The sequence below is a fragment of the Euprymna scolopes genome, chromosome 29, assembly GCF_053919585.1.
Source record: "Euprymna scolopes isolate OS-2025 chromosome 29, ASM5391958v1, whole genome shotgun sequence".
Classification (NCBI taxonomy): domain Eukaryota; kingdom Metazoa; phylum Mollusca; class Cephalopoda; order Sepiida; family Sepiolidae; genus Euprymna; species Euprymna scolopes.
Genome location: NC_136510.1, coordinates 1,150,525 through 1,174,000, shown reverse-complemented (window position 1 = coordinate 1,174,000; position 23,476 = coordinate 1,150,525). Strand labels below are relative to the sequence as shown.

At 36.2% G+C, this 23,476-nt stretch overlaps 2 protein-coding genes across 3 annotated transcripts in view; both read left to right on the top strand.

Moving 5' to 3' along the window:
• LOC145252376 (uncharacterized) overlaps positions 1–23,476 on the top strand; it is a 453,386-nt gene that overhangs the window by 368,418 nt on the left and 61,492 nt on the right. The gene's annotated exons all lie outside the window — the stretch shown is intronic.
• The window catches only part of LOC145252425 (putative cysteine desulfurase), a 135,471-nt gene that overhangs the window by 64,135 nt on the left and 47,860 nt on the right, over positions 1–23,476 (top strand). For both annotated transcript variants that reach the window (XM_080111819.1, XM_080111818.1), the window contains exons 6-12: positions 2,409–2,474; positions 5,127–5,192; positions 8,671–8,812; positions 10,362–10,404; positions 13,354–13,412; positions 14,710–14,783; positions 19,886–19,996. In XM_080111819.1, coding sequence (XP_079967945.1) covers positions 2,409–2,474; positions 5,127–5,192; positions 8,671–8,812; positions 10,362–10,404; positions 13,354–13,412; positions 14,710–14,783; positions 19,886–19,996 — 561 coding nt within the window. The remainder of the gene's footprint in view (positions 1–2,408; positions 2,475–5,126; positions 5,193–8,670; positions 8,813–10,361; positions 10,405–13,353; positions 13,413–14,709; positions 14,784–19,885; positions 19,997–23,476) is intronic.

The window sequence follows — 23,476 nt, the reverse complement described above, 5'->3', positions numbered from 1 at the left end:
CAACAGATTTGATGTACGTGTTCCATTTAAGATCAGGAGTAATGGTCAAGCCCAGAAGCTTGTCAAAACTTGAGGCCTCCTGAAGGCGAGAGCCATTCATTTAGATTGATGCCAGATGTGGATCAGAATGTTGATGATGTAAAGAGAGAAGCTTTTAGATGCATTAAAAGTAACCAGCCACTCCTTTCCCCATTGTACTACGTGCTCAAGATCAGAGGAGAGAGAATCGGAGAGAACTTGGACGTTTACTGTCTTAGATGTGCTACCATAAATAGTAGTGTCGTCAGCATAAATGTCTACAAATGATGTAAGGATGTGATTTGGAAGATCATTAATGTAGATCAGGAAAAGAGTTGGGCCCAGGATGGACCTCTGAGGGACACCAGCATTAATACTGTGAGCTTCTGATTTTTGTCCCTCAACTACTACTCTTATGAACCTATCAGAAAGAAATGATTTAATAATTGAGAAGACATTTCCAGCTATACCATAGCTAGAGATCTTGTGAAGTAAACCTTTATGCCATACCCTATCAAAGGCCTTAGATATGTCAAGAGTAATTACCCTAGAAAGATACCCTCCATCGAGAGATTTGCTAATCCTATGAGATATAACTGTAAGCACATCTGCTGTAGATCTAGCAGAACGGAAACCATATTGAGTGTCACTAAGAAGGTTATTTTTGTTGAGATGGTTGATTACTTCTGTATTTAACACAGATTTCAGCAACTTACTCATGACGCACAGAAGACTTATTGGCCTATACTGAGAGGGGGATGAGCGATCACCTGAATTCTTAAATACAGGGCATACTGATGAAATTTTCCAGGGTGATGGGAAACTATTCTCCTTAAGACAACGTTTAAACAGTTTTGTAAGTATGGGCGCTACTTCAGGTTGAAGTTTTTTGAGTACTATAATTGGAATACTGTCAGGGCCAGTTGCTTTACTGGAATCAAGGTTTTTGATTAGCTTGGCAGCATCATGTATAGATATACGTATATCACATAGTGTGTTTTCTAATACAGGAGGAAATATTGGGGGTTGGCGCCCTTGGTCGCAAAGGACAGAATTAGCTGCAAAGTTCTTTACAAAGAGTTTGGCTTTGTCTGATGCTGACGAGATTACCTCAGGACCATTGATAATAGTTGGGATGGAGCACACGCTTCTGTTCAGGATTCTGTTTGCTATTTGCCAAAACTGGTGGGAACCAAGCCGCTGCTCAGCTACTTTGGACTTAACGGATTGAGCATACCGTCTCTTGCGTTCTTTATTACTTTCTTACAATAGTTGCTGGCAGTCCTGAAAGCGGCTTTAGTTTCCATACATCTATTACGTTGCAAGCAGTGGAAAAAGTGATTTCTGTGTGCAATGGCAGCAGCACATTCTAGAGAGAACCATGGCTGGCTGTTAGGTTTTTGCTCGAACTTTTTCGAGGGTATGAAACGGTCTATACCTACAATTAACCATTCTGTCAGGTCTGATACTATAGAGGACACATCCTTTTTAAACATGGAACGCAGAGGTAGATCAGATATAAATGTACGAAAGCTATCCCAGTCAGCCTTAGTGTATCGATATACTGTACGATGGAGAGGTACATCTGGGGACTTATTACATTTCATTTTTATCTTAATTGATACAACAGAGTGGTCGGAAGATCCAAGAGGAGACAGAACAGAAACTGAACATAGTTCAGGGCAAATTGTGAGAAAAAGGTCTAGTAGGCTCGCATACTGGCCGTCATTGTCGGGCACAGGGGTGGGTTCATGAACAATCTGAGTGAGATCATAGGCAATGGAGAAATCATGACAGAACCTACCCTCATCATCGGTCTTGTTTGAGTGGGTCAACCATTCGACGTTGTGAACATTGAAGTCTCCACATACGTGAATGTTTGCTGAAGGATAAGCAGATAGGACTTGGTCAATTTTCTCAGATATGCTTTTAAAGATAGTAACTCCGCTGTTGTGGGGGCGATAGAGAGTAAATATAAATGCAGTAGTGTGAGCTAAAGCAACCCGGAAGCACATATAGGGTAAGTTAGGATCTTCCCTGGAGATGTCCCTACCACATGGAAAGCCATCTTTAATATAGTGTGATTGATTGAGGTGTGATTTTACGAAAATTTTACATGGTCGATAGGATTCACACAAAACCTTGGAGCTTGGATCCCACACGAACTTACTTTTGCTTTTCTTTGATTTTCTTTAAAAAAAAAAATGGCGGGAACTTATGCCACAAGTCCTTCTGGTATGAATTTTGTCAAACCTTAAACCTATTCTTGTTTTAGCTGTACAATCTTACTATTTATCCTATAAATTATTACTTATTACTATAAATCTATTTTTCTTGTGTTGTTTTCTTGTTAAGCATTGTAATGCATCCAATGAATTTTTCTTGTGCAGGTCGTCATTATTGGTCCTTATGAACACCATTCCAATATTCTACCTTGGATGGAACTTGGTTTGAAGGTAAGGAATCATCTATTCTTTTGTTTTCATTCATCATAAGACATTCCAAGGCACTTTATGTTCGTACGTACGTCATCACCTTTCACTGTGATTGGTGATTAAACTGATGTTGCTGTGCTAAACAATTCTGACTTTACACATTTTAAAATAAATTGTTCCAAAATCCAAACGGAGAATAGAAAGTGAATCTTTGGATTTATTTTCATCAACCTTAATTTTGTCATGTAGTCCTCACATTTCATGAGCAATATTTCTGGCAAAGAGAAAAGAATTGTTGTTTTCTTGGTCAGAATCTATTCCATCTAACAATTATCGTTGACAAGTTTTTGACCTTGAAGTATTTTTTTTTAATTCTTACATCAAATGACTTCATGATTTGTCTAGAGCGATTTTCATTTAAACAAACCAGATTATCGATTAAAGCAGAACAATCTATATATCTATAAAAGTTAAATTGTTTGTGTGTGTGTCTGTGTGTATATTTCCCTACCAAACTACTCTGATTCCCAAAATAGAATTCTGCAAAAACTTTTTTAACATTTGTAAACAATCTATCCATATATCTATAAAAGTGAAATTCTCTGTACGTCTGTGTGTGTACATTTCCCTACTAAACTACTCTGTCAATTTTCGGTCTACAGACTCGAGATTTGACATAACGGGTATTGAGATTTGAGAAAATCTTTTTAATTGTTTTTTGGCCAGAAATTTGACTGTGAAGGGCTCAAAGTTCAAAGATTTGACCTTTGAAAACTCTACCAAGCTCCTCTGCCAATTTTGCGTCTAAACACTTGAAATTTTAAAAGTAAGTTACTTATACATAGGTACAACTTTTTAATTTGATTTGAGCCCAAAACAATGAATGTTAAGGGGTCAAAATTGGGGTCAAAGTTAAAAAATAATTGACCTCTGCGTCTCTACTCAGACAATTTCTGGCCTAAACATTTGAAATTTTACATAAAGGATATTCAGAGATAGGGCAAGCTTTTTAATCGGTTTGGGTCCAAAATTTGAGCTGTTAAGGGGTCAAAGCTCAAAAGATTGAACTTTTGCGGTGTCTAGCAAACTACTACCGCAGATGTGCTAATGCTTATATCTCACAGGATTAGCGAATCTCTTGACAAAGGATTCCTTTCTAGGGCAATTGCTCTTGACCTATAAAAGGCCTTCGACAAGGTATGGCATAAAGACCTACTTCACAAGATTTCCAGCTACGGTATAACTGGAAACGTTTTCTCAATCATTTCTCTCTGATAGGCTCATAAGAGTAGTGGTTGATGGATAAAAATCAGAGGCCTACAGTGTAAATGCTGGAGTCCCGTTGCGAGCCTATCTTTATTTTATCGTTATTTCCATGGCAGGTGCTCGTCTGAGCTCCAATCTCTGGTCCCCCTCGCCAATCTTTTATGAAAAACACCTGTCTAGCTGAAACCACTGTCAAAAATTTTCCCCACTCTTTATCTGTGCCTAAATTAAAATGTAGATTCCATGAGCAAAGCTTCTTTCTTAGAACTACACGCCTGTGGAACTCTGTTCTGTTTGCCTGCTTCCCACCTGACTACAATCTGGATGTCTTCAAGTCCAACATAAACAAATTCCTGATGAACCGCCCCCTTAAGTAGACACTTTATTAAATCTCCACACTAACACTTATCCCTGAGTGGCTTCCGGGCCTTGATAAGTGGTAACGGCCTTGTAAAAAAAACAAAACAAAAAAACAAAAACAAACTCAGCCAATTTTTGGTCTAAACATTTGAAATTTTACATAACGGGTATTCAGACATGTGGCAAGCATTTTAATCAGTTTTGGGGCCAAAATATCACTGCCAAAAGGTCAAAGTTGAAAGAGTTGATCTTTACAGATTCTACCAAAATCCTCCATCAATTCCGTGTCTAAATAGTTGAAATTTTAGATGTAGGTAACTTAGACATGGGTTAAACTTTGTATTTTGATTTGAGACCAAAATAAATGTAAAGGGGTCATAATAGGGGTCAAACTTAAAAAAAAAATTGACCTCTGCAGTCTCTACCAAATTACTCAGACGATTTCTGGTCTAAACATTTGAAATTTTACATAAAGGGTATTCACACATAGGGCAAATTACGAACAGTACATAGGGCCGAGCGAAGCTAGGCTGAACTATTAGTTTAAAATAAATACATTTCAAAAAGTAACATTCGTTTTGTTGATTTAAAGCATATTTAACTGGCAAGTATTTTACGGTGAGAAAGTCAGAAAATATTCATTGTTTAAAAAATTAAATTGCTATAATCTCTGCATGCAATAAAATAGAAAAAATTATTCCCTTACACACACACACACACACACGCACACACACACACACACACACACGCACACACACACACACACACACACACACACACACACACACACACACACACACACACACACACACACAAATATTGCTTTCGCAAACGAATATGCAACGCAACTCGCATTTATGACTTGTCAATTTTAAGCAACTGAAAGACGAAACAAAATTTCCATTGATGTTGTTAAAGCTCCGACTCATTCCCGCAATGATTTGCCAAAATTTCTAAACAAAAATGTATTTATTTATTGATTCTTAAACCTTCAACAAACAAATTTATTTATTTATGTGTGTCCCTTCTTTTCATTTTTCTTTTTAGACGTGTCGTATTAAGGAGACCAACCATGGACTTGTAGATTTCGTTCATCTTGAAGCAGAACTCAAGGTAAGAAGCTAAACTGAAAAAAAAAAAAAAAATTATTGTAACATCTAACATGAGCCGTACCCTGGAATTGCCCGGGGAAAATTGAAGTAACCAAGTATGTCCAGAAGTAAATTGACTGGAAATGACTTGTTAATAAATAAACCACAATGCATTATTATGGAATTTAATTTCGTAATAAAAATAATGTAGGATGGGGATACTAACTTGTTTGCTTGGCCATAGTGTGTGTGTGTGTGTGTGTGTGTGTGTGTGTGTGTGTGTGTGTGTGTGTGTGTGTGAATGCATGTGTGCGTAGGTGAGGTTTCTTACGCATTATAATAAAATGGAAACAATTATTAAATTATGTTTCTGAACGTTTTGAGATGAGGATTGATTATTTGCATTATTCAGATTACTGTTCTCATTTCTTATGAGTATTATTCTTGCAACGTTTCAGCCGATGTAACTTTCACAAGAACCCATGGCATAACAAATAAAATACTATGTAAAATTCAGTTCTAAGTGACACTCGTCTGAACATTGAAGGTTCAGTTCTCAGTACAAACAATACCGAGAATACAATTACAAATTACTTAAGACTTCTATTCGATCATGATTGACAGGACAAAAGCATGCAACCTCCATGATAAAGTGGTTCTGTTTGAAATCCTGTGCAGATTCCAGAGTTCGACAAACATATTCCCAAGCTCCATAAGATATACCCGAAGAAGGTTGGAGGTTACATCGGTCAATGTCTTGTGAGAATAACACTCAAGATAAGGACAGTAGTCTGAATAATCCAAATAATCCAAATGATTGAATTACAAAATAATAAGAACAAATAGTGCATTAATGAAATGTCCTTTTGCAAAATATGCAAATTAGTTATCTTTAGGATGTCGATTATATACACAGCATCATTATATTAGAAAGCTATGATTCTGAAATTATGAATCTCTTGGTTGGGGGGTCACTGAAAATAGTAGGTGAATGTAGTGCATCTAGTAGGATGCCCCATCCATAACAAAACGATTAGAAAATTAAAACGCGAGGCAAAATCATTCGGAATCGCCTTGATGAATTCTACTTACCTCAGTCAGCAAGTGATCCGATTAGTCGCTGGCTTACATCGGCCTACTTTGGTGACTTTGGTGAGTTTTCTGTGTAAATCATTCGATGCGTTCTTATGTGGTTCAGATTTCTAATGCAGTTAACTTTCTCTTTGCATCGACATTTGTTGTTATGACAACTATAGTATTCGAGCTGACTCTTGATCGCTTGTGGAGTCACGCCTGTGAATCCAGCCGAAACAATGATCACCAAATCCAGAAATCTGAATAATCTCTTCTGACGACAAACTCGATTCTCATGAATTCGTTTCAATAAAATTTTAATTCTCTCAACACTATTTCTGATCGGCAGCGCCTCAAAAAAGAAAAGTAATTTCTCACTAAGTGACCCTAACTCCTAAATCACCCCCCTCCCTCATGCCATCATGAATAGATTAGCAGCTCTGTATTCACAAGCTCTATTCGACCGGGGCAAGTGAATCAACCAGCATGGTTTAACCTTGATTGTCCAAGACTTAAAAGCTAAGTAAATTTTATCCAGTTTTCGCATGAAACTAAGCACATCTATTTCGTTTGACTCCTTGTATGTATCTATTTAATTCTTTTCATTTCTAGGCATATTGTATGGATAGTTTTCTCCACTTAAAATAGAATTCCAAACAACGGAATAGTCTATTCACCTCACTTAAATAATAATTATCACTTCTGGCTATAGTAAGAGGGGAATCGCTAAAAAAAAAATTCTAATTTATTTAGAAGACCGTAGAACCTCATTTCAAAACCCTTTCCTTCTAGTAGATTCAGACTTGTTGCATGTCTAAATATGCATATATTTAAAAAAAAAAAAGGTTTTAATATGAATTAGAATTAAATAAAATAAATCTGCAATACTACAAACTGTCAATTTATCATGGTCATTCCTTGTAAGCGGATAAAACTTATCACCCCAAATCTTTCGTAGGGTTTCAGCATTTTGTCATATCATTAACCCTTATTCTCGAATAGATCTTCTAGCAGTCCTCAATAGTAAGCAAAAGCATTTTAAAACTAATATGAATTTAAAAAATACAGGTATATATATATGGCGAGCTTGCCTCAGGCTCAAGAAAGAGGGGGCGACCCCATCTTCGCTACAGGGATGTCTGCAAGCGTGACATGAAGGCTCTCTCGGTGGACAGGAATACATGGGAAGCCTCTGCAGCTGACAGAACTGCCTGGAGGAAAATGATACGCCAGGGGATTATCATCAGCGAGAGGACCCTCCATGTTGAAAACGCTGCAAGGAGAGCTAGGAGAAGAGCGAGTGTACAGGCGGAACAGCCGGACGAAGCGGCAAATTGCATAACAACCTTCGTATGTCAAGGCTGTGGCAGACTATGCAAATCAAGAATTGGTCTCTACAGTCACACAAAAGGATGCATACAGGCAACATCTTAATACGGCGCTGATCCATAGTCGTTTCGACTGACGGATGCCACACACACACACACACACACACACACACACACACACACACATATATATATATATATATATATATATATATATATATATAAAATGGGTTAAGAAATTCTAACGAAAGAAAGATGTATATTTAAATAAGGGGGTAGTCACCAACAATGTGTATGTTTTAACATTATTTTATTCCGCGTCTTGGTTTTTCATTGAGAATTATGTTTAGATCATTGTAATAATGTTTTTAAATCATTGAAATTGTTTTTAACGCGTTTCAGACGTTCTGTGAAGCGTCCTCGTCAGAAATTATTTTCAAATGTGTTGGAGATGTAAAAATAGCATTTTCGTAGTTCATTTGAAGTGTTTCGAAGGGGTGGAAGCGTGTAAGTGTCTACTATTCACTGGAATGTTCAATTTTTATTACTCTTTTATTGGGCTGTGTCGAGGCCACCGACCTCGGCTGTGGTCACTCCTGTGTTGTGTTTCTCTCTCTCACTCTCTCTTTCTGCTTGTGTTTTTTCTTTTCCTTTAGGGTAGGGTGTATGTGTGTGTGTGTGTGTGTGTGTGTGTTTTCTTTTATTGGTTTGAGAATGTGTGTACTGTTTTATAGTATTATGAGGTTATTTGCTTCCCTGGGAAGGTGACTGTGATCCAAGGTCGTTACTAATGTGTATGTGTGAGGAGGGGGGGGGAGAACCAGCTCTTCTGAAATAAGGGTAGGAGTGCTTTCATTCTATTTTGATATTTATTTTTTGGATTCTTGGATTTTAGTACTGTGATTTTTCGTTTCAGTCTTTTCGGGTATTCTTTATATATTATGTTTTGTTTGTTTAGATAGAGGGGTGTATTTAAAAATATGTATAGGGGATTTTTTAATGTTTCTATTTATTTGTCTCCCCATATATATATATATATATATATATATATATATATATATATATATATATATATATATATTTTTTTCTATTTTGTAGCATTGGAGGGAAAAAGAATTTGATATTATTGCTGCCTTTTCGGCAGCGAGTAATGTGACAGGCATACTTACAGACACGGATGCTGTGACGAAACTTATCCATAAGTATGGTGGCATCTCCTTGTGGGATTATGCCACAGCAGGTTTGTATATTTTTGAGTGCATATTACCTTCGTTAAGAAAATGTAGCCATGCTTGATCAAATTAATAAAATAGATATTGTTAAACAAAATTAAATTCTAATTTATTTTAAATATATTAGAACCTCGGGATACGGTGGCCCTAGGATACGTTTTTTTTTTTTCGGGTTACAATGTGGAATGCGATGTTTTTACGGCCCCGGTTACGGTATTTTCCCCACTTTACGAATTTATTTATAACTAGCAGGGGTACCCGGCGTTGCCCGAGTGTTTGTTTCCGGGACGGGGGGGGGGTTAAAAAATGTTATGGTAGGTAAGTAGGAAGGATCAAACCCGGAGTCATGAGTAAAAGTAGGAAAATAAAGTGTGAAAAAAAACAAAAACAAAAAACATCTGCAACGTTAACATTCCAGTTGTTTAGGAACCCCCCCCAAAAAAAAAACGACTACGGTAGGTCGGCGCGAACGTGAAAATATAATGTGAATTGTCCAGCACGCTAACCACTACGCCACAGAGCACTGCAGCTTAGTTTAGTGATTTTAAATAACTTCACATGAAAGAACTACGAAGCCAAACCGGTGTTCTCTTCTCAACTGTTCCTTGTGAACGATCCCCAAACGGTGTTAAGTGGTGGCAGGGGGAGGAGGAATTTATTAGAGAGAAAATATTTTACCCCTTCCATTGATCTTAAACGATTTTGGCCGTGACTTCTCAGCAGAAAAAGTATAGAAATCTAAGATTATCGAGGAATTTGAGAAATAATAAGCCTATAACACACCTCAGATATTGTTCTGCCGTTTGTGCATATTATATTTGCATGAAATATCTTGATTTTTAATCCTATTAAGGTCAAAATCAGACGGGAAAAAATGAGTTCATTTTATTTATAGAAGAGATGTTATTTGATTATATACTTGTTTATTATGTACTGTATTATGTTTCTGAACTTTTGAGATGAGGATTGATAATTTGTATCATTTGAACTACTGTTCTCATCTTGAATGTGATTTGCACAACGTTTCAGCCGATGTAACTTCCAGCCTTCTTTAGGTGTATCTTGTTGAACTCTGGAATTTTTCTGTCAAGCTTGAGAATCTGCATGGAATTTTGAATGGAACCCTTTATTTAACCCATGGGGATAGCATACTCTCGTTCCATTAGCCATGACCGGATAGAAATCTCTAAGCACTTGTGGTGTAACAGATAAAATACAGGCCACGATTCAGTTGTAACTGACACTCTTCTGGAGGTTGAAAGTTCATTCTTCAGTGTAGGCGATATTAAAAATATAATTGTAAATTAAAACTTCTACCCAGTCTGATTTGACAAGATACACCTGAAGAAGGTCGGAGGTTATATTGTCTGAAATATTGGGTGAAGAACATTCAAGATTGGACAGTACTCGAAATAATCCAAATAAAATATCTATTTAAAAATTTAACTTTACAACTCATTTTTCCTGATTCTCACAAGCTAAACCGAGCTCAATATATGACCCAACGAGTAAACATTTTCTCATATTCATACAAAATGAAACCTTTTTATTTTGCAGGTGCCTATGTTAAAATAAATATGAACCCTAGCGACCAAGCAGCGTAAGTAATGTTTTGTATTTTTAGCAAACATTGTTTTTATTTTGCTTTGTGAAATAATTTGGTCCCACAAATATTTTACATTTGTGTCTTTTTTTTTTTAAATTTGATACGGTTATCCAGTAAAATCCAGGTTAGGATTAAACTGCAATAACTGTTCTTACAGGAGTCTCTCTAACCACAGAATTTCGGAGATAGTGAATGATTTATTTATTTCAACTTTTACTGTTTGATATAGGCTGATCGTCAATCAATAAACTCACGTTTTTTAATCTGATTCGCATCTGAGGATAACGAGCTGATAGTCTGCCAGTCCACCATCTTTAATTCAAAGAGTTTTTTTTGTTGATCAAGCTAAAAAATGAAAACTGTTTGAAACAAACCCATAGTTTTAATGAAAAAATGAGCAGAAAGAGAATAATTTTATTTTTTATATTTAACTGGGTTTGCGAATTCATTTTTTCCTGGTTCATTAAAAAAGGTGATACATTTTTTCCTAGTATATATATATATATATATATATATATATATATATATATATATATATATATATATATATATATATATATATATATCAGTAGGCTCCTTCAGTCTTAGACAGACTATGGATACCCACAAAGGGTTGCTTGCGCGTGAAATTATTGTGGCAGGAGGTGCGCAATCTCCAACCACACCTCTCCTGAGTCGACATTGTTGAATACCAGTGGCAAGTTGAGGTTCAGGACGACTGGAAACAAATGCCGAGATAAGCGGAGAGCACATACAGCACCTACAATTCCCAAATGATCAAAGTTGCTTAACTTCGGTGATCTGACGAGAACCGATGTGTCAATGCGATTATGCCGTACACACACACACACACACACACACACACACACACACACACACACACACACACACACACACACACATATATATTAATGTTGGAACGATTAATTGAAATCAGTAAAAATGCTTGTAAATGAAATCTACAATTTTTATTTATATAAACACAGTCGCTTCCACCATGCTTGGATTGTTTATTTATAAAGAGCTTTTCAGTAGTAGACATCACCCAACAGCAGTGTTCAACCCAAGATATATATATATATATATATATATATATATATATATATATATATATATATATATATATATATTAGTGATGGGACGATTCCCAAAATTTCCCGGATTCCGATACAATTACCAATTCCGATTCTTTATAAATCTCTAAATATTTAACTATAGAGTTGTGATTTTCCGATTACCATAAAAACACGTTAAATGTGCATATTTGCTCATATGTAAAAACACACTTGTCGGGGAGATCTATAAATTTTAGCTTTACTGGTAGAATTAACTACCATCAATAAATATTTATTATTTTATTATTACTACCAGCGGCAGATTTTGTTTTAAACAAAATCAATTAAAAACAGATAATTAAAGGAATCGTTTTTGGCATCGGAAAATAGACACAGTTTTTTCCGATTCCAATACTAACTTCGATACCTCAAAATGTTCTGATTTTTCCGATTCCCGATTTTGATTCTAATTAAATCATCCCAAGACTAATATATATTAGTAGAATACTGGAAATAGTATTTCAAAGAGATAGAGAAATAAAAAAGAAACAAACCGAGTCACACGTCCATCAACATTTGTCTTTATTGTAAGACTTCTTCGAGATGAATGAATTGAAGAAAATAAAATACCAGTACAATATTTAAAAATACATTTCATTACAACAAAAAATATATTTTCAAATATTGTACTGGTATTTTCTTTTCTTCAAGTCATTCATCCAGAAGAAATCTTACAATAATGACTCTCGCTCCTTGACAGGGTTCAAAAGAGAGTCGCAAACCTGATAGGCCCTAAACTGGCATCTAAGTTTCAGCCTCTGTCCCATCGACGAAACGTTGCATCCCTCTGCCTGTTCTACAGGTATTTTAATGGTGAATGCTCTGATGAACTGCAAGCACTTGTGTCCCCACGACGTGAACACCCTCGACAGACCCGAAAAGCTGCGAAATCCCACCCCCACACTGTAGAGATCCCTAGATGTAAAAGATCTTTCTACTCCAGTAGTTTCTTCCCCAGAACTGCTAGACTTTGGAATTCCATTCCAGGTCACTGCTTCCCCAACTGTACTGACATGCATAAGTTCAAGTGCAACGTGAACCAACATCTTGCTGCCCAAATCCCTACATAGTACCCCAGTAGATGTTTCCCCTGATAGTAGCCCCCTACACCAAAGTGGCAATGTGCCTTGTTTGGGGTGAAAATGTAATAAAAAAAAAAAAAAAAAGAAATGTTGATGGACATATAACTTGATTTGTTCTTTATCTGTCTATCTGTCTGTCTGTCTGTCTGTCTGTCTGTCTGTCTCTCTCTCTCTCTCTCTCTCTCTCTATATATATATATATATATATATATATATATATATATATATTCGATTTTCCTTATGGTCTTTCTCGTGTTTAAATGAAAAATTTAATATAAATTCGATATGTATCACGAACGTTTTTAATTCTGCATCGAATCATCATCAGGTGAAAAAAACAAATGAACAAAAAAGCTGAAGAGAGTTTCAAAAGATAGCATTGAAACGTGTGCGTGAAGTCAGTTAGACACTGCGAGAATGTTTTAACATTTTTTTCAGAACTTTTTATTTGAGGATTGATAATTTGAATTATTTGAATTATTTGAATAATTTGAATTATTTGAATTATTCAAGTTTATCATCTTGGATGTCATTATCGCAACGTTTTGGCAAATGTAACAAACACCCGATTTCAATATAAAAATTTCTGAGTTTGTCAAGATTCCACTGAAGAAAGTTAGGTGTTACAACAGCCGAAGTCAGCAATCTGAATAATACATATTATTTTAAATCATCCCTCCACCCAGTGTTGGTTACCGTAATAAATATGGTTCTAAGTAAATGATTTTTACTGTTTTTTGTTTCAGTCATAAAGATGCTGTTTACCTGAGCCCACACAAATTTGTTGGAGGACCCAGTACACCAGGTGAGAACGCCATTATTGATGTTTGAAATATCAGATAACTTGTAAGCTTGGTACTGATTGGAGCAAAACTGCAATCATGATTGGGATTTAACTAATCAGAAGCAATCTATTATGCAAGCAGAGCATATTCATGAAGGTTATTTAATGAAGTTCACCGATATGATTTGCTCTCTTTGGCCACAAAAAAAAAAAAAACACAACTACCTAACTCACCCAGGTCGCTCAGTTCGGCCCCAAAACTTCTTTCTTAGGATATAAACCACACCACTGTTAGCCACAAGCTCTTAGCATTTACAAGAAAAATTTGCTATCCAAGATGGCGACTTGCCGCATGTGGACTGACTTGCTATGATATCATTTCAATATACAAATAGGACATTAATTCTACATCTTATAGACTTACAAACCTTTTTCCTCATCTAGACTCATGGTCTCATCCTCTAATATCTATAATTTGTATATCATTGCATGTTTAACAATAAAGTTGATATGAATGTTAGAATCGGCATTTGATTCTACATTTTTGGCTTTTCTAACAATATGAGTAGATGATTTTAAGGAAATCAAACGTTGCTTAAAAGATCAAAAATGCTCTAATTACAATTTGTATAGAATATTGTATTCAGGCTTCTGCTCGAATTTATTATGAACCTCTTCTGAGATGGATAGTAGAGCGAGTATGATAACAGATTATATGTAATGTCTGTTTATTTAAAAAATGCTGGCTTTTGACCCAGAAACTACCGATTTGATTGCAATAAAACTTTTGTATGCAGATTTATGACTAGGACTATGACAACAGCATATTCTTTTCATTGTTTTTACTCTCGAGTATATATCCGACATGGTTAGACACAGTCAATCAACTGAGAACCACATCACTCTATATAAAAGCATATAAGATATCAACGGATACACACTCGAGAGTCAAAACAATGGAAAGAATATGCTGTTGTCCTATCCCTATTTATGACTTGGACAATTGAGGGAATCCTGATAGCTTGATCCTTTTCCATAGAAATCTGATGAAAAATATTGTTGTAGACCGGTAAGGGTCCAAAAGAAAAACACAAACTCGGTATTTGTTGGCAACAAAATATATTGAAACAAAAGACAAATACAACAAATAAAGAAAATGGTTATACGTCAGTCCGACTGCCTTGTGCATAATATCGAGAGACATATTCTCCTTGTGTTAAGAATAAGTGAAAGAGTTCATTGTTATCCATGAGGTGGGCATCACAACAAAAAAAATCCATTTCTTCTGTCTGCATGACAAATTTGTTTGTCTTTACAGGTCTGTTAATTGCTAAAAAGAAACTCTTTAAAAATGTTGTCCCTGATCATGTTGGCGGTGGAACCGTTCTTTTTGTAAGTCACCATTTTCTTTTGCTTTCATTTAAAAATTTTTGATTTTAAAATAAAAAAAATGATTCATCCAGCAGAATCTTTATAATGAGAGCTTGTTGTTATGCAAATTAATTTGGACGGAAATCAAATCGTTTGTTTGAAAGATGAGAGATATGGAAGGAGTAAGGAAGTCAGAACACCAGAGTTGATTGGCCAAATAAAGAATTTCATGGATAAGAGCCGTCGTGCGTCCATAGAGACAATAAGTGCATAGTTTGATGTCAGTGTAGGAACTGTGCACATAATTATTCACTAGGCACAGAAGATGCGAAAGATTTGTATGAAGTTTGTCCCAAGGGTGCTCCATCCTTATTGCAGAATATTTAACAAAGATGGGCATCAAGATAGTTCCTCACTTTCCCTATGATCCAAACCTTGCTTTCTATGACTTTTGGTTATTCCCTAAGCCCAAGGAAAACCTTAGAGGGTGTCGTTAGGAGACAATTGAGGAGATGAAAGAGACTGTGATGAAGGTCATTGACATGCTCACACAACAGGACTTACATGGAGCCTTCCAGAAGTTGTTAGAACAATACAACAAGTGCATTACAGCCGGAGGAGATTACTTCAAGATTCATAGGTGTACTCTTAATAAAAGTACGCATACGAAAAAAGTCTGGAAACTTATTGAAGGCAGCTAGAATTCATAGCTTAATGGAGGATGCCCTTTTCTCTTTCCTGCAACCTCTTTCCCACAGAAGAGACGTCGCAAACCTGTCTTAGACGAGCACTTGCTATGAAAATAATGATAAAACAGAGTTCCAATCTCTAGTCCCTCCTCGGCAATCTTTCAAGAAAAACACCGTCTAACTGAAACCACTGTCAATAATTTTCCCCACTCTTTATCTGTGCCTAAACCAAAATGTAGATTCCATGAACAAAGTTTCTTTCTTAGAATTGCACGCCTGTAGAACTCTCTTCCATTTGCCTATTTCCAAGCTGATTACAATTTGGTTGTCTTCAAGTCCAACATAAACAAATTCTTGATAAACCATCCCTTTAAGTAATTCAATTTACCAAATTTCCACTACTAACGATTACTACGATATTATCCCAGTGACTACTGTACACTCATAAACCCTTATCCTCGAGTGGCCTCCAGGCCTTGATTAGTGGTAACCTCCATATAAAAAAATAAAAAACAAAAACAAAAAAAAAAGCTGATATTTTAGAAGCATCGGTTAATAAAAAACATGAAAATCAGAAATCCGATAACACGATGCAAGCGATTCAAAGAAAATAGAAATGAAAATATTTATTTAAATCCAAAACTTATTCTTCATTGATTATGGATAATTATTTTTCTTTTCTATTTTCTCATTGTCAACATCTTTTGATCTCACCGCCAAAGATATTAGGTTTCTCACTGCGTTGTTGGAGAGACTGTTCTTTTAAAAGTTCGGATACGTCTAATGAGAACCCTACACGTGTATGAATATTGAATGTAATCGGAGTACATTATTTCCATTAACTGATTTTTTTTTTTTTTTTTTTTTTTATTACATTTTCACCCCAAACAAGGCAAATTGCCACTTTGGTGTAGGGGGCTACTATCAGGGGCAACAACTACTGGGGTACTATGTAGGGATTTGGGCAGCAAGGTGTCGGTTCACATTACACTTGAACTTCTGCATGTCAGTACTGTTGGGGAAGCAGGGACCTGGAATGGAATTCCAGAGTCTTGCGGTTCTGGGGAAGAAACTATTGGAGTAAAAAGATCTTTTACATCTAGGGACCTCTACAGTGTGGGGGTGGGATCTAGTAGCCTGTCGGGTTTGTCGAGGGTGCTCGCGTCGTGGGGGCACAAGTGATTGCAGTTCGTCAGAGCATTCACCACTAAAATACTTGTAGAAAAGGCAGAGGGATGCAACATTTCGTCGATGGGACAGAGGCTGAAGCTTAGATGCCAGTTCAGGGCCTATCAGGTTTGCGACTCTCTTTTGAACCTTGTCAAGGAGCGAGAGACTAGTAGCAGATGCACCAGCCCAGATGTGGCAGCAATACTCCATACATGGGCGAATGGTGGCCTTATAGAGGTACAGGATACTTTCGGGTGTTAGTAGTTTTCTAGCACGGTAGAGAGAGCCTACCTTTCTTGCAGCGGCCCTGGCAATGCCTTCAATGTAATTGTTCCAACTCATGTTTCCTGTGAACGTTAGGCCAAGGAGTTTGAAAGATGGACTCTCAGATAAAGAGTCGTTGGCCATTGCTATGGGTGGTAGAGAGGGTTTCTTGTAATTATTGAATGAAACTAGTTTAGTCTTGGCAGCATTGAATGCGACCAACCACTTTTGTCCCCATTCCACTACAGATTGGAGGTCTTCCTCTAGTGTTTCTGCCATTTCTTTAGAAATGTGTTCATTCGTCTTCCTGTCGTGTCTGCCATAGAGTGTAGTGTCATCAGCATATATACCCATCTCAGAGGCAATGTTGTCGGGGAGGTCATTTATGAAGATCAGGAACAATAGAGGTCCAAGGATAGAACCCTGGGGCACTCCCGCATTTATATCATATTGTTTAGATGTGCGACCGTCGAGGACTACCTGGATTTTTCTCTTATCTAAGAAGGATTTAATTATGTTAAGTATTCTACCAGTGATACCGTATGATCTGATTTTACTGAGGAGACCCTCATGCCATACCCTGTCAAAAGCCTTAGATATATCTAGAGCTACCGCTCTGCCTTCCCCCGCTTTGTCCAGTGAATGGTATATACGTTCAGAGATCACAGTGAGGATGTCTGCTGTGGAACGGGCTCGTCTAAATCCATATTGTTTGTCAGTCAGTAGTTTAGCATCTGTAAGATGATGGACTAGAGCATGGTTAATTATGGTCTCAAATATTTTGGCAAAAAGTGGGAGGAGGCTAATGGGGCGATAATTTGATGGGTCTGTCCTTTCGCCAGAATTCTTGAATACTGGTACAACAGAAGCAGTTTTCCAACAGCCCGGAAAGCAAGCTTCATTAAGACATTTGTTGTAGAGTTTGGAGAGAACTGGAGCTACTTCGGCTGAGCACTTTTTTAATAGCACAGCTGGGATAAGATCGGGTCCACATGCTTTTGAGGTGTCAAGGTTTTTTATGATAGCATGCACCTGAGCAGGGGTGGTTTTCAGATCGTCTAGTATGGTGTCTGTCCGCATAGGAAAGTCAGGTAGGGGGTGGTTGGAAGGGTCCAGTGTGGAGTTTGAGGCAAACCGACTGGCAAGCATGTTAGCCTTGTCGGTTGCTGAGGAGACAACCTCGTGATTGTTGGTTAGTGGGGGAATTGTTGATTGCCCATTATTTACTACACTGTTGTAGATTTTCCAGAAGTCTCGAGTTCCTAGTTTTTGTGCTTCGATGCGCTTTTTAGTGGTTTCCGTAAATTCTCTCTTAGCTGTCGCTATTTCTTTCTTAACGTTATTTCTAGCTTCTATATACTTCAGTCTGTTTGAACTGGACTTATGTCGGTTAAACCTACGGTATGCATGCTGCTTTTGAGTAATGGCAGTTGCACAAGTCGACGTAAACCATTGGGGAGAGTGGGGCTTACTATAAAATTTCCGCATGGGAACATGCGCTTCGATTGCAGTTTTGAACCAGTCAGTGGTCTCGTTTGCACATTGTTCAGCAGGGAGAGAGAAAATATTTTTCCATGGAGCATCTCTAATTAGTTCCCTGATGGCTTCCCAGTCAGCCTTATTATAATATCTCGTTGTTTTAATGTAGTCCTATTGTACCTAATAATTTATACGTTTCTTACTGATTTTTACAGGGTGGAACGATGAAGTTGTCGCCCTAAATAAAACAATGCTACAGCTTTATTTAAAAACTTTTATTGAAAGTTTTTAAATAAAGCTGTATAATCAATTATAATCAATGCATGTAACTTGATTACGTAGTAGAGCTGACATCTATTCAATGTAGCCACCTTCAGCTTCAATCACCACTTCGATATGTGTCCAGAACTGGGAGCATGCCTTTTCCACAAGTACCGGCGGGAGCTTTGCAAATACTTGGCATATGGCCGTGATTAGGCTGACTTTGATATTGTGGGAGGTCATGTTGGTGATGTTCTCGAAATATGACCAAACGAATTAGTCCAGCAGGTTCAAGCCGACTATGAAGACGTGAGGTGGTATGATGTGGCTCTTACTTGAAACCACACCAAAGACCATAACTGTGGTCGGAAACTTCATTGAACTGTACCCTCAAGCATTGAACTGTGCGGATTTGCAGTTTGAGGGTGTTGGTAATGGTCCTGCTTTCATAACTTGGATCAGTAGTAGTGTATCTCCGATCTCGCTCGTTGAACATTGTGTCACTTTCAGGCATGAAAAATGGTTCCTATAGCTTTTGGGATTTGTACACAACTAGCCAACTATTAGATGGTCTGTAACATCAAAAAAAGAAAACTGGTTTTTATCAAACAGAAATGTAATCATGCTGTCTTTTCTAGGGCAACAATTTTATCCTTCCACCCTGTATAAACCTGTCTTTATTTTAAAAATTGTCCCTTGTGTCGAATTCAATATTTGATTCATAAGGTAAACCTACTAAAAGTAGCGTTTGTGTGTGTGAAGAAATACTAAACTTTGATTGGCTGAGCAGACCACCTTTTATCAATGTCTTATGTACGACATAAAAAGAAATTGAGATTCTTAGAAAGATCTCCATCATCCCAGTAATTATAGAAGCAACCGATCCCAGGAAAAAGAATTTCAAAAACTACCTTGCAAATATACCCGGTGAACCAAGTATAAGAGAGATTCAAACAATTGCATTAAGAGACGATTAGAATCTTAAAAAGTTGAAATATATGAATATTTAAGATAATGGATGAATGCCTAGCATCCAGTAGGATACGCCATCCCCTGCTAGAACAAAATGATAACAAAAAAAAAGAAAAAAGAAAAAAAGAGAGGATGATATTTTTTTGAGGAGTGGAGTTATCTAAATTTTATTTTAAATTTAGGTTTTACTGCATAGAAACCAAACTTGTGTTGTGGGTAAAATAAGATGAATGTAATTACTATATTATGTTATAAATCTTTGTGAAAATTGATTTCAATGTATTCCAGGTGACAAGGGATAGTCATCTTTATTTGAAAGATATTGAGAGCCGAGAAGAAGGTGGAACTCCGGGAATTATTGAATCGGTCCGAGCAGGAATGGTTTTCCAGTTGAAAGAGGTCAGACTTAGATTCAGCTTTTGTGCTCTTGTATACGTCCATTCAGACAATATTTTAACTCAACATTTGGACCATATTGGTCCATTCACACAATATTTTAACTCAACATTTGGACCATATTGGTCCATTCACACAATATTTTAACAACATTTGGACCATATTGGTCCATTCACACAACATTTTAACAACATTTGGACCATATTGGTCCATTCACACAATATTCTAACAACATTTGGACCATATTGGTCCATTCACACAATATTTTAACTCAACATTTGGACCATATTGGTCCATTCACACAACATTTTAACAACATTTGGACCATATTGGTCCATTCACACAATATTTTAACTCAACATTTGGACCATATTGGTCCATTCACACAATATTTTAACTCAACATTTGGACCATATTGGTCCATTCACACAATATTTTAACAACATTTGGACCATATTGGTCCATTCACACAATATTTTAACTCAACATTTGGACCATATTGGTCCATTCACACAATATTTTAACAACATTTGGACCATATTGGCCCATTCACACAATATTTTAACTCAACATTTGGACCATATTGGTCCATTCACACAATATTTTAACTCAAAATTTGGACCATATTGGTCCATTCACACAATATTTTAACTCAACATTTAGACCATATTGGTCCATTCACACAATATATTTACAACATTTGGACCATATTGGTCCATTCACACAACATTTTACAACATTTGGACCATATTGGTCCATTCACACAATATTTTAATTCAACATTTGGACCATATTGGTCCATTCACACAATATTTTAACTCCACATTTGGACCATATTGGTCCATTCACACAATATTTTAACAACATTTGGACCATATTGGTCCATTCACACAATATTTTAACTCAACATTTGGACCATATTGGTCCATTCACACAATATTTTAACAACATTTGGACCATATTGGTCCATTCACACAACATTTTAACAACATTTGGACCATATTGGTCCATTCACACAATATTCTAACAACATTTGGACCATATAGGTCCATTCACACAATATTTTAACTCAACATTTGGACCATATTGGTCCATTCACACAACATTTTAACAACATTTGGACCATATTGGTCCATTCACACAATATTTTAACTCAACATTTGGACCATATTGGTCCATTCACACAATATTTTAACTCAACATTTGGACCATATTGGTCCATTCACACAATATTTTAACAACATTTGGACCATATTGGTCCATTCACACAATATTTTAACTCAACATTTGGACCATATTGGTCCATTCACACAATATTTTAACAACATTTGGACCATATTGGCCCATTCACACAATATTTTAACTCAACATTTGGACCATATTGGTCCATTCACACAATATTTTAACTCAAAATTTGGACCATATTGGTCCATTCACACAATATTTTAACTCAACATTTAGACCATATTGGTCCATTCACACAATATATTTACAACATTTGGACCATATTGGTCCATTCACACCACATTTTAACAACATTTGGACCATATTGGTCCATTCACACAATATTTTAACTCAACATTTAGACCATATTGGTCCATTCACACAATATTTTAACTCAACATTTGGACCATATTGGTCCATTCACACAATATTTTAATTCAACATTTGGACCATATTGGTCCATTCACACAACATTTTAACAACATTTGGACCATATTGGTCAATTCACACAACATTTTAACAACATTTGGACCATATTGGTCCATTCACACAACATTTTAACAACATTTGGACCATATTGGTCCATTCATACAACATTTTAACAACATTTGGACCATATTGGCCCATTCACACAATATTTTAACTCAACATTTGGACCATATTGGTCCATTCACACAATATTTTAACAACATTTGGACCATATTGGTTCATTCACACAATATTTTAACTCAACATTTGGACCATATTGGTCCATTCACACAACATTTTAACAACATTTAGACCATATTGGTCCATTCACACAATATTTTAACTCAAAATTTTGACCATATTGGTCCATTCACACAATATTCTAACAACATTTGGACCATATTGGTTCATTCACACAATATTTTAACTCAACATTTGGACCATATTGGTCCATTCACACAATATTTTAACAACATTTGGACCATATTGGTCCATTCACACAATATTTTATTCAACATTTGGACCATATTGGTCCATTCACACAACATTTTAACAACATTTGGACCATATTGGTCCATTCACACAACATTTTAACAACATTTGGACCATATTGGTCCATTCACACAATATTTTAACAACATTTGGACCATATTGGCCCATTCACACAATATTTTAACTCAACATTTGGACCATATTGGTGCATTCACACAATATTTTAACTCAAAATTTTGACCATATTGGTCCATTCACACAATATTTTTACAACATTTGGACCATATTGGTCCATTCACACAATATTTTAACTCAACATTTGTACCGTAAAAGTTTAAGGGGTCCAATTTGCACATTAGAGTGGTATCTTTTGGTTTGTCCGTCTGTCAGCTGGTCTGTTACACTTTCGTTTTGAATAGTATTTTGGAATAGACGTATCTTATCACCCAAAGCCATTTCTTGTTTGTCACATTGAACTTTTAAATACCAATTTTCATTAATCTGTCATGCTTAAGTTTAAAATAGTATTTTCGTCTATCTACCAAACTTAAATGATAAAAAAGTTGTTTTTTTTCGCTAAAAAAACGCACAGATTAAATGGACGTATCTTAAGAATAAATTCATTCTTATTTACTTATTTATTTGTGGACTCTATATTTTAAATGCTCCTCTTTATTGTCTTCGGTGAGTGAAGGAGAAATCCTTCTAGACCTAGGCAATTTTTATGCATCAAATATTAAATCTTTAGTTTTATTTATAAAACTTTTAATAAGCAAACGAAACATCACAGAGATCAGTTTACAAACTTTTTCATCTTTTTTCTGTGAACAACAAGTATAAACAAACGAAATTGAACTTGGTAAAAAAATAATTTTTTTTTTTACGTAGGCATCACCACTTATCAAGGCCAAGCGGCCACTCGAGGATAAGGGTTAAAGAGTGTACAGTAGAGATTAGACAATATAGTAACCGTTAGTAATGGAAATTCGGTAAATTTGTTAACAAGTGGAACGGCTCATCAAGAAATTATTTACGTTAAACTTGAAGACAACCATATTGCAGTCAGCCGGAAAGCAGGAAAACGGAAGACAATTCCATAGGCGTGCGGTTCTAAGAAAGAAGCTGTGTTCATGGAATCTACGTTTAGGCTTAGGCACAGATAAAGAGTGTGGGGAATTATTGATAGTATTTTCAGCTAGACGAGTGTTTCTTATGAAAGTTTGGCGAGAGGGATCATAGATTGAAGCTCAGTCGAACACTTTCCATGAAAATAACGATACAGCAGAGACAAACTCGCAA